General features: G+C 37.6%; 1 protein-coding gene across 1 annotated transcript in view; it reads right to left on the minus strand.

Annotated features, from left to right (window-relative positions):
• Positions 1-5897, minus strand: part of LOC112043171 (dipeptidase 1-like) — a 30482-nt gene extending 24585 nt beyond the window's left edge. The window contains exon 1 of the mRNA XM_024078473.2: positions 5652-5897. Within this exon, the coding sequence (XP_023934241.2) occupies positions 5652-5807 (156 nt within the window). The 5' untranslated portion in view covers positions 5808-5897. The remainder of the gene's footprint in view (positions 1-5651) is intronic.
• Between the last annotated feature and the right edge of the window lie 7221 nt (positions 5898-13118).

Here is a 13118-nt window from a genome sequence, read left to right on the forward strand (position 1 = left end):
CGAGTAGTTTTGGGGTTTGAAAGAAGCGAATTGTATTTGTTATTATAGTAAAGTAACAATCATTAAGAACTCATAATATTCGGATCACTGTTGAGCACGAGTCTTCTCTCAGAATGAGAGAGAATAAACCTTAGTCCACCACGCTGGCCCAATGCTGATTGGCAGACTTCACACACCTAGAGGATTCCTCACGATGTTATGATGAATAGTCCCAGCCGGGGATCGTACCCAAGACCTCCGTTTTGTAAATCCACCGCGCATTTCACTGAGCCACGGAGGCCGTCAAATTAAGATAGTAATCTTATTTATATAAAAAGTACAGCGAATTACTGCAAGAATTTCACTGCTGACACACTGAAACTCATTTAATAAAAACATTTCTAATTAGAACAATGCATTAGTAGTGTATTGTTGATCTTAGAATCAGTAGAAATTTTTATCAGCAAAGTTATGCTGATAAAAAGTTACACTGTTCATTCTATTCCAAAGAAGAAACTCGATTCATTTAACTGTTATCCGTGAAAGTTTTTATCGCGCTGGTAGACAATGATGTATCTATAACTTACCTTCCCTACCCATTGCCATTGCAAAAAACCTTTACAGTAAAAGTAATTTGTTGACGGCCTCAGTGGCGCAGTGGTATGCGTGGTGGATTTACAAGACCGAGGTTCAATCCCTGGGCTGATTGAGGTTTCCTTAATTGGTCCAGTCTGGGAGGCATTGGCCGTGGCTAGTTACCACCCTAACGACAAAGACGTACCACCAAGCGATTGCGACCGGTACGATGTCGTGTAGAAAATGAAAGGGGTGTGGATTTTCATCCTCCTCCTAACAAGTTAGCCTGATTTCATCTCTCATAATATTAGTGTGATAAAGGAGATGGTCCATTTCAGATCCACTCTTGTGCCCCATATCATCAAAATTTAAAAAATACAAGGATTTTTATAAGTAAGTGAATAAATGTAGCTAAATAAAAAGCAATAAATAAAATAAAAACCCAAATTTTTGAGTTAAATCAAGATGGCGCCCATAAAGAAACTATGAAATGACAATTGACAGTCCGTCGTCATCAATCCGCCATTATTACCCATATTTTAGTGTTCCATTTTTGGGAGAGAGTGAATATTATTTCGAAAGTAATAAAGTAAATTCATAAAGTTTTATATTTAAAAATAGTTAAAAAAAATATTTTATTTTATTTCCGCCAGGGTACAATGACTGATCCTAGGCTCCATAAAATTTTGGAACATCTTTAAGTACAAAGCAAACAGAATTACACGCGAACAAAGTGGAAGTAGAACTAGTAAAGGAAAAAAATCATGTGTTTATATAATAATTAATTTTTTAACAATTATACGAACAAAATCGTAGAAGGAATTCTAAAGTTGTCTAAAACAGCCATGCAAAGAAAAGTGTTTCGACAAATGAACAGTTATCGGTTAGTCAGTATAAACAACAAAATAGAACTTATGTTTGCGTTGCTCAAAACTTGCTAACTGCTTTGGAGAAAATATTGTAGTTTGAAATGATGAAATTGAATTTATGAAAGTTTTTCTTTCCAACAATCCTCATACATCATGTTATGGATTAGTTATTGGTTTCTCTGTATTTTATTTAGCGGGCGAATTCTTCGCTTACTTTTATTTAATTCTAAGATGACTTTTTAGGGTTCCGTAGTCCACGTCTGTCCGCGGTTTAGCACAGAGACTATTACTACTATAGAAAGCTATAGTTTAGCACGAGTATGTACATTAAAAATGTGAACAAAGTCTTAAAATAAAATCTTGAATTTTTTTACTCGTTTATCTCATAGTGTGGTGTATCGTTAGATAGGACTTTAAAAACTATGAAGGGTGGTCCACCACTATTCCATTGTTTATGGATACATGATGATGATGATGATGATGATGCAACACAAACCACAGTTGGTTTAATTTAAAGAGATAAAGTCGAACAATTTAAAAAACGTACTTGGATCACGAAAATAGAAATTCCGTTGTCAATTAATTAGATAAAGCTGTTAATAAGATAACTCCGTAAACATAAGATAACACTTGGAAAATATTTTTTTAGGATCCTTCCCTACATGCAAAGTGAGAATAAAAAGTAGCTTATGTGTTAATCCATGCTATAATATATTTCAATACCAAATTTCAGCTAATTCGGTTCAGTAGTCGAGGCGTGAAAGAGTAACAAACATTCATATCATCAAAATCATCAGTTTTCGCAAATCTCGGGAAACCATTTTTCGGGATAAAAATATTCGGGTAGCCTATGTGTTAATCCAGAGTAAAATCTATTTCCATTCCAAATTTCGGCCAAATCGCTTCGTTAAAGAGTAACAAACATTCAATTATACATCCAAACATCCATACAAACTTTCGCGTTTATAATATTAGTAGGATTTAATTTAGTGGCCCTGTTCTATCTCATTTAATGTACAAAATTGGGCCAGGGTAACGAATGATCAACAAAATGTAAATCAGCGGCAAAATCAATATTAAACTTGACCCCGAACTCAGAACGGGAGACGCCAAATGCGAAGACTAGTGAATAATAAATTCATCGTATTGTTCTTGAATCTGACTGGGTTCACGTTCACATCAGATTTGGGAGTCGTCTTATTTAACGGTTCCTGAATATTTTATCTCAAAGGATCCCTTGATAGCGTTTCATTTTAAGAATTTTCAGAACGGCCTATTAGGATTAAGAGCCTTTTAATAAAGAGGCTCAATTGATGTTAGCCTTCTTATTAAAAAGTCATATGAATATTTTAGAATGTTAACTAATGTGGTATCGTTTTTTTTATTCTTTACAAGTTAGCCCTTACTGCAATCTCACTTGATGGTAAGTGATGATGCAATCTAAGATGGGACCTTTCGGTTTCTACACGGCATCAGTACGTCTTTGCCGATAGGGTGGTAACTAGCCACGGCCAAAGCCTCTCACCAGTCAGACCTGGACCAATAGATAACCGCAATCGGCCCAGCCGGGGATCGAACCCAGGACCTCCGTCTTGTAAATCCACCGCGCATACCACTGCGTCACGGAGGCCTTCAAAAAATCGTCGTACGTATCGGTTGCATCACATCAAACGGACCGTAGTATTCTTTGTATAGAAAGTTATACAAGTGCGTCCACTGATCTGCATCGTACGGATCGCATAAATCAAGACTCCGCGCCACGAAAAAAGTCCCGCACCTAAAACCTGGACTAAAATTGACAGCGCCTTACAAAAATTACAATAAGACCGCCATTACCAAATGATAATGAGCGCCATTAAGAGTTAGCGCCGCGTCTACGGGACTTGTTTCGTAGCGCGGGGTATATCGTTTTAAAATCCGTTTAATGCGATGCGTCCCATACTTACGAAGGATATGTGGACGCCTATGTTAAATCGGACTTCTTTGTAATTATTAGATCGGATTTAGCATCTGATATTAGCAGTGGCGTAGCGTGCCTTGGAGGGGTTGCCCTGTATCAGATGTAGTTGAGGGGCCTAATGAAGGGTAAGGAAAATGCTTGCTTAAATTAAAATGACAGTGACTTAATTTGTCTAGGATGTTTACAATTTTTGGGCACACGCATAACTCGGGAAAAAAGTGATTGCTTTTTTCAACTTTTGTCATTTCTGAAGTGACCACTACTGACGGTAAGTACCAGATTAAGTGAGATTGTGGATTACATTTTACTAGTTTTTGCTAACACAACTAAGTAGTCCTATAGTCAGGGGGCCCCGTATAATTGATACGGCTGATACGCCGGTAGCTACGCCTCTAGATATTAATAATAATCGTTAAGAAAATGCTCTAGCGGATCTACCAGGGGGCGGAAAGGGCGATCCAACCCAGGCCCCGGGTCCTGGTCCGGGCCCCCAAGATAACTTTGCGTTTGACGCAAAATGTTCCATGATAAGTTGTAAAAATATAAAAAAAAATAATTGTGGCCTCATAAGCGTTAATTTTTTATAACTATGTGTATGTATATTTATTTTCCGTAAACAATTTATCGTCTCTGCTGCCCTTTAGTATCTACGACGTAAAAAATATAGATTTATATTAAGATATTCGAAAAACACAACATGAAAGCTATGGAGGTCCACGACCCGACCGAGAGGGACTGACGGAGGCCTCCAAATCGAGGGGGCCCTGTTCTGTTAAAAAGAACTAGAAAAAAATCTTAACGGGGGGCCCTATTCAGCTCTGCCGGGCCCCCGAAGGGCTTAGTCCGCCACTGAGAAATTGTAATACTTTAACATCCTCAACCCGCCAACCAGCAATGGGGCATCGTGGTGGGTATAAGCTCCATATCTTCTCTCTTACATGGAATGAGTCCTAGCCTAGAATGAGATGATATATAGGTAGGCAGTAGATATGCATTGTTGATGTATTACTCATACGAACGTATCCATTTTTATGTTTGTGTTTATTTTGATGCCTTCATATATGACCTCTTACTCTTTACTGCCCGGCTGTTACATCAAACACTCTAACATCTTTAATATATTACATTTATTATGATTTGATGTATTTTCTAGGCGATGATGAGTCGAAGGCGTATTTGGTGAATGATGTCCTAATAATGCTTGTTTAAGTATTTTGAAATGCCTGTCTGTAATTGCAATGATTTCTTATGTACTTAAAGTTACAAGATACAACAGAAGCAAACTTTTAGAAAGATCTGTCTGTCTGTCTTTTTGTCCGAGCTAATCTCTGAAACGGCTCGACCAATTTTAATGGGACTTTCACTGGAAGGTAGAAGAGGTTATTGAGCATCGTACGCTACTTTTTATTCCGAAAAAATCCCGGAATTGTGAATTAAATTTCACGCGGACAAAGTTTGGCGGTACGCGGTAGTTTAAATAAAGAATTAAATAAACAAATAAATATACGCGTAAAAAAATAATTGATTGGGTAATATGCCACGATTTAATTCCGTTCTGTTGCTCTAAATACCTCAAATAAGGAATTTAGTACTCGTATCTCAATGTTGAACATTTCATTAAATATTTATTTAAATGTATTAACTTGTAAACAGGTTTTCAAGTCAATTGTGTAGTTGAAGTAAAAAAATAATTAGGTATCTATAATGTTAACTCAGTCTAGGTAATATCAATTCAATACAACATTAAAACAGCAAAACAAACGAACTATTCTATCATTGCGCAAGCAAATGAATATGTAAAGGGATGTTGAGAAATATGACTCATTCATCAAGTCCTTAACCTAGTGAGGAATTTGTACATCTCTGTAACTGCACACTTTTATTGCATTTGAAATATAATTCTCATTTTAATTGACAAGCGTTCCGTTAACGACGAGGTTATATCATTAATTTTATCTTGAATAGCTTTTATAATTTAGTTTTATGATATTCCGGAATGTAAGATAACGATAAATATTTTAACTGTGCCATACTTTAATTATTTTATTTTCATATATTACATAAGAAAGCAGGAAAATAATATAAAAAGGTCTGGAATGTTAGGTAAAATTAGTTTAATATCACTGAACACAAAACGACGTGCGCGGTACATACAACAACACAACAACTATATGACGTGAACACTACGAGTACAAACACAATGGGTGACATGTGGGCACTACAACAGACCCCTAGCGGGCCGCGACAGCATGCGAGCGAGCACGTACGTGGGCGTGCGGAGACGTGATCGCGCGGCACAGGCACGCGTGGGCCGGCGCCACCTGGTAGTCCATGTAGTTCCCGTAGCCCATGTGGTCGCAGGTGCACGCGCAGCTCTCGATGTGCCTCCGCAGCTCCAGCTCGATCTCCCAGGGCGGCTCCATGAGCGCCGGGCGGGCGGGCGCGCGCCGCGGCGTGCCCGCGCCTCCGCGCGCTGCTACTGCGGCCGGGGGCCGTGCGCGGGCCGCACCTGCGCGGAGCCACCTGCCGCCCCGCCCCCGCGCGTCGCATGCAGCGCTAGCGCGACGGGGCGCCGGCGGCGCGCAGCTCGCGGCGGGCCCGGGACGCTCCGGCCGAGCGGGCCGCGGCGGGCGCAGCGGACGGCACGGCGGCGCGCATTGCGAAGCGGCCGGCTGCCGGCAGGGTAATGCCGCGGCTAGCCCGGCCGAGGCCCGGGCGGCCCGGCCGCGCCGGCGCGCCGAGCTCCACGTGCCCTGCTCCACCCACACCCTCACCCTGCACACCCTGCACACCCTGCACACAATCATACCCTGCACACCGCCGGGCGACTCTCTCCGATGCACAATCCTCAACTTTAATTTACGCCTCACAGGTACACATCTGCATTGTACAAAATTAAATGAGGACATCATTCGGTAGTAATTCGACGTATTGTATCTTAAACGACACATTGTTTACTTTTTTATAGTTTGCGACTCATTCGGGGTGATATTCCAATGAAGACACTTATGTCTAAAAATCAGCAAAGTTACCAAATATTACGAGTATGGAGGAAGAACTTAGAACAACTATTAAAGTAGGTACTAGTTGACATTCACCAAAGATGACGTATTTTCTTGATTTTTCCGAAAATAATAAACATTCTTCATTTAAATTATTTCATCTGTTTGAATATTTTTATAGGCTGACAATCTCTGGAGCTCAAAGAGTAATGGTAAATTATTTGCGTATATAAACTTACATTAGTTGCAACTTCAATAAAAATATTCAAAAATCGGTATATTTTTGAAAATAATTTACTTAATAAAACTAAGAAATATCCCTATTGGGGGAATAAATATGGCTCAGTTAGGAGGCAACGGGCAAAGGCTACCAATACTCAATGAGTCTTGATGTACGAGTACCTACGTAAGTTTTTTATTCTATGAAAAGGTTTCAGCACGCTTGAAGTGTAAATAGTATTTATACTAATATTATAAATGCGCAAATAAGTCTCTCTCTATTTTCACGGCTAAACTGATTTAGATAAAACTTAGTATTTGGCTATGGTTCTCGTGGGATTTGTAAAAAAAATTTCTCACGCGAACGAAGTCGGGGATATCCGCTAGTGTTTTAATAAATAAATAATATACGTGAAAACTAACACATTGTATTTCTTAATATGCTATTATATCATGGTTAATATTATATTTTTGAAGTTTTAAGTTATTAAAAAGTCGTTCGTCGTTATCAACCCGTATTCAGCTCAATGCTGAGCTCAAGTCTCCTCTCAGAATGAGAGGCATTAGGCCTGTAGTCCACCACGCTGGCCCAATGCGGATTGGCAGACTTCACACACGCAGATAATTAAAAAAATTGTCTGATATGCAGGTTTCCTCACGATGTTTTCCTTCACCGTTTGAGACACGTGATATTTAATTTTCTTAAAATGCACACAACAGAAAAATTGGAGGTGCATGCTCCGGACCGGATTCGAACCCACCACCCTCCGGAATCAGAGGTAGAGGCCATATCCACTGGGCTATCACGTATCTATTTAAAAGTAGGTAGTTAAAATTAATCGATTCCATTGATTGTTTCAATTCCATTTATGGCATCGTACGTCACAGCAAAGAAATTTAGGAGGAAATCCTTGTCTAAAAATTAGTAGCCTGTGAAATGTAGGTTAATTAACGTTCTCTGGTTACCAGGGCAAAGCTAAAATAAAACGATAATTACGACAAAAAGGGAATCCAAAATCATTTTTTACGTTAAATATTATACTGGCATAATAGACTAGCGAATTCCCCGCTGTTTCACTCACGTAGTTCTCGTTTCCGTGATAATACGGGGATGAAATATTGCCTATGACACTCACAAATAATGTGGCTTTCTATTAACAAAAGAATTTTTAAAATCAGTTTAGTAGATCCAGAGATCATCCCCTACTACCTCACAAACTGTACCTCTTGTTGTTGAGTTTGAGTCTCGTCTCAGGATGAGAGGGGTTAGGCCAATAGTCCACCACGCTGGCCCAATGAAGATTGACAGATTTAGTTTATTTTTGTGATTTTGAACTAGAGTCGAGTCGAAGTTATTTTTTTGATTTTTTTAAAAGATTTTATTTTTCTGTTTTTAGTGTGTCCTAGCATAGTGAACGAAAGCGCCACAGTACGGGCAATTTCGTTAATTTCATTTTAACACAAAATTACTGAACCGATGTTCATGAAAATTAAATGCGACAAATCTTTGACAAAAAAGAATTCTCAAAATTGGTTAAGAAATGACGAAGTTATAAGATAACAAACATTAAAAAAACATACGCGTCGTATTGAGAAGCTCCTTTTTTGAAGTCGGTTAATAAGTAATCATAAACTAAGCCCACTTGAATTTGACTTTATTACGGGCTTTAAGGAATGCACCAACTTGTTTAGCTTAGTCGCAAGATACTGCTAGAGTCAGTACAAATAACAACTTCGTGGTGTCCATTGTAATTGTGTTACTGGTTGGTTCTTGTCTGTGTTGAGATATCCGCCATCAGTTGGTAAACAATTTGAATAATAAACTTGAATTCAAAGTCAACAATCTATAATTTAATACAACGATATCGTTGAATAGCAAACGCTCCGCGGTTTCACCGGCTTAGTTTACGTTATCTTAGGAAAATTGGAAAAATAAAGCCGAATAGTGGACCCCCGTTGCGTGGAATTCTGTTATTTAACCCCGCCGCAACCATGGATTTTCCGGGATCAGAAGTAGCCTGAGTTTTGCTTTAAGCTCCAATTTATCTCTTTAGCAAATTTCATCAAACCTAGCTCAGCACTTGAGCCGTGAAAAGGTAACAGACATACAATCACACTTACTTTCGCATTTGTATAGATGGTATTCGGTGAAGAACTAGTTTTTTAATGGTGAAAGAGTTTTTAAAATCGACCGAGGAGTTTTTGAGGTACATTGTAACAAACAAATAAAGAGTTAAATCTTACCTCTGTAAAATATAACAAGTAGTTTAGATATGCAATGCAATGATTTGATTTTAAATTTTTTTCTGTTTTATAATTTTATAAATGTAAATTTTTATGTAAGTATTTTAAGTATGTGTTAAATGTATATTTTTATGTAATTGTATGTTTATATATTTAAAAACCTACTTATATTATAAACGCGAAAGTTTGTTTGTATGTTTGTTACTCTTTAACGCCGCTACTACTGAAGTGATTTGGCTGAAATTTGGAATGAAAATAGATTTTACTCTGTATTAACATATACGCTTGACTTTTCATTCCGGAAAAATACAGGGTTCCCGCGGGATTTGTGAAAAACTGAATTCCACGCGGATGAAGACGCGGGCGTTCACTAGTTTAACTTATAAAGCCAAATTGAAATACTATACTCGAATTGAAATAATCAATCAGAGATAAAAGTGATAAGAGAATATTGAAATTGCATTTTTGGCATTTTGCTTCTGCAGTGTCAATCAATCATCGTAGCACTGCTACGCGTGCTACGCCGGCGCTACGTCCACAGAATATGCGCCAAAACTTGTCGAAAATATGAATCGCTTGCAACTATTTCGTCTGAAAGCAATAATATAATTAAAAATTGACGGCCTTGACGGCCACTTGCAGTGGGTGACACTGCTTTCTGCATCCGCGGTCGTGGTTTCGATTCCCACAATTCTAAAATAGTTTCTGGGTGTATTTATACGTTACATTAAAATTTATAAGTAGTATATAAATATATATGATAAAAATTCACTAAAGTAGTACCGATAACATAGGCTTTATACTTACTTTGGAGCTAAGTAGTGATGTGTGTATTGTGTAAGTATGTTTATTTATTATTTACATCATATATAAGGTATAATATCATATTTTTTATAGGAGAAGATAAATGGAGCTTTTATCCTCCACGCTGCCTAAATGTGTATAGACAATTTTGGTGTGATAATCTATGAATCTGTAATGACAGTCGTTATTAGATGTTAATGATATTGATCAGGATTAACGACTTAACATGGTCTATAAGATAAGGTATACCACTTCTTCTTCTTCTTCCCAACTTTGGGCTGTTGTTCTAAAGTTAGTTCGTTATTTCCAACCGGACAACTTACACTGTAGCAGCGTGGTAGGTTTAAGGTCAGAAATTCATTTGTTTTAAGTACGATTAGTTTACAAGCACTTTTAAAACGTCAAGTTTGTCTATTTGTAAAGACTTTACCACCGGCTTGGAAGTTAGGTTCTGCTGAAAAAGCCGGCAAGAAACTTAACAGTTGCATTTTTGATATCAAAAATTAAAAATTCGAAATCCAAAATTCATTTATTTCAAGTAGGCTCAGTTTAGAAGCACTTTTGAGACGTCCATTGACTATTTGTAAAGATTATTTTAGTTTGACATGTGCGAAGCTATGTAAAGAGATAGAAATGGCCATGCAAGAAAAACGAAATGATTATAGATATTACTAAAATTATAAATTCTTAAAATAACCGCCGCTGGGGATCAAAGTCAAGTCCTTCCACTTATAAGTATCACTCACCACTATATCAGCGAAGTCGTTAAAATAGCTTTCTTCATCGCCCGTGAAATGACTCGGAGATTTATTAGACTTGACCTAGTTTGGAGCCATATGTTATCCCTACTTACGTAGGTTCAGTGACGTGACGTGACGAGGTTTTGGGTTTGGGGCCGCCTGTAAAATTTTATTTAGAAAATTTTTTAGTCGGTCAGTAAAACCATAAAAAATAAGCTAAGCAAAAAAAAGACAAACTACATAAAAATCAAGAAAAAAAGCGCACTGAAAAAATAAAGGTATCCCACTCAGCATAAAGCTGCTGTGCTGGTTTTCAGTGGGAACCTTTAAAAGGGTGACATCACGGTGACATCTATTTGTTCCATCTTATTTTTGTTTTTTTTTTCTTTTTTTAAAAGAATATTTGCCATATATTTTTTTAAATATAACCAATATTCCCATTCCCCTCCAGCTAGTCAGGACTAACGGCAAAGAGGTACCGTCAAGCGATTTAGCGTTCCGGTACGATGCTCCGTAGAAACCGTCAAAGGTAGAGTAAACTTTTACCTCGTCCAAGTAAGCTTCCACCTTAGACTGCATCGTTCACATCCACAGAACAGACAAAGTTAACGCATACCTCTTATATCTGTGTTCACATCAGCTGGCCTATTCACTAATTTGGTATTTATTAACAACCTATTAAAATAATCATCCACGAAGGGTTGTCGGTAGGCACCGGATGATATTTGTTACATAGAATCTCAATTTCGCATATGTCAACTAACATACGTCAAATTTAGTGCATTGCCTGCCTGCAGGTTAATTCATTATCTTTGACATATGCTAGTTAATATATCATACACTAGGTAAATGACATTTCTCAATCCATTTGATGTTTTGACATGAAAACGTCTTATAATTCGATGAAGCCGGCTGCACGCTCGAAAAAAGATGACGTCATGCGTCGTTCCCTTGCTCTAGGGTTGCCAACTTTTTTTACAAGAAATAAAGTATATTCTGGTCTATGAAAATTATTAAACAGTATTTAAGAAAAACGAACATTTTCTTATGAAAAATGCAACCATTCCATCAGTATTTTCTTATGACGTTGTCACGTTCAATTATCGTCAGTAAACCGACTTTACAGACAACTGATTTTTTTTAATAGGTTGATAATAAAGACCAAAATAGTGAATAGGTCAGCTGATCAGTCAATTATTTCTTATTTTTAATTATTAAAATCAAGAATATAGTAAATATTGCTATGTATCTGAACAATACGCACATATTTAAACAAAAAGATATCAGGCGGTCTCCCGAGCCATGTCCAGTTAAGTTCGACGATTGACCTCTTTCTCTAAATCAGACCTATCTACCTAGATGGCACGAGTATGTCCTAGAATTCACTGAGGTACTCGTCTTCAAACTCTCGATGTTGCCACTTAATTTGATAAAAGCGAACTGTGTTTGTTCTTTCTATAGATACCTAGAGAGCATAGCTAAGGAGTAGAGTAACCATTCTATATCTAATATATAAAATTCTCGTGTCGCGGTGTTCGAACTTGAACTCCTCCGAAACGGCTCGACCGATTTTGATGAAATTTTTTGTGCATATTCAGTAGGTCTGAGAATCGGCCAACATCTATTTTTCAAACCCCTAAATCCTAGGATAGGGTAGTGGTAGGGTAGGGGTATGGTATAGGGATAGGGTAGGGGTAGGGTAGCGGTAGGGTAGGGGTAGGGTAGGGGTAGGGTAGGGGTAGGGTAGGGGTAGGGTAGGGGTAGGGTAGGGGTAGGGTAGGGGTAGGGTAGGGTAGTGGTAGGGTAGGTTTATGGTATAGGGATAGGGTAGGGGTAGGGTAGTGGTAGGGTAGTTGTAGGGTAGGGTAGGGTAGGGGTAGAGTAGAGGTAGGGTAGGGGTAGGGTAGGGGTAGGGGTAGGAGTATGGTAGTGTAAGGTAGGGATAGGGAAGAAGTGCAAATAAATAAATTAATAAGTCAAAGCGAAGCTTGAGCGAGTCCGCTAGTAATTTTTATAATATGTAGTTATAGTTAAGTAGGTACGTAGTTTTAATATTATTGTAAAACTTTATAAAATTTAAATACTACTAATAAATAAATTTAATGTTATGATTTTAGGTGTTATATAAATGTATGAAAAAATTCTATATCTATAATATTATAATCATACTTTAACTAGCGAATGCCAGCAACTTTATCGCGTTGAAAACATCTACCATGGTTTTTTCACTACATATTTAAACCTTCTTTATCTATTGTTGACAATCGTGTTATCCGTTATGTGGCTTAAAATATCTAAACGTACAAACGCAGAAAGCAGGAAAGGAGATTGAAAGTAAGCAATTTTAAAATATATGAATAGTTGTAATTAAAATTATATAAATTAAAAATCTATGGCTTAAGGCAGTCGTCCACAGATCCGCATTATTCGTATTGAATGCATCGTTAAACGTATTTTTAACCGACTTCCAAAAAGTAGGAGGCATAACATTACTTTACTGTTTATATCTGGCAACCATAAAGTTGCAGTGTAAAAGCAGTCAACCTTTACCTTTTCAATTATTTTTGGTATATTCTATTAACTATAGAGGGCGGCAACCTATGTGCAAAGTGTCAATGTGAATATTTTCTAATTCCAATGAAATAACAGATGAGAGTATATATTTTTTATGTCGGATCTTGTACTATTATATTAGTTCAACAAAGATAAATGTTCTAATTATACG

This window comes from Bicyclus anynana, chromosome 15 (assembly GCF_947172395.1).
Source record: "Bicyclus anynana chromosome 15, ilBicAnyn1.1, whole genome shotgun sequence".
NCBI lineage: Eukaryota > Metazoa > Arthropoda > Insecta > Lepidoptera > Nymphalidae > Bicyclus > Bicyclus anynana.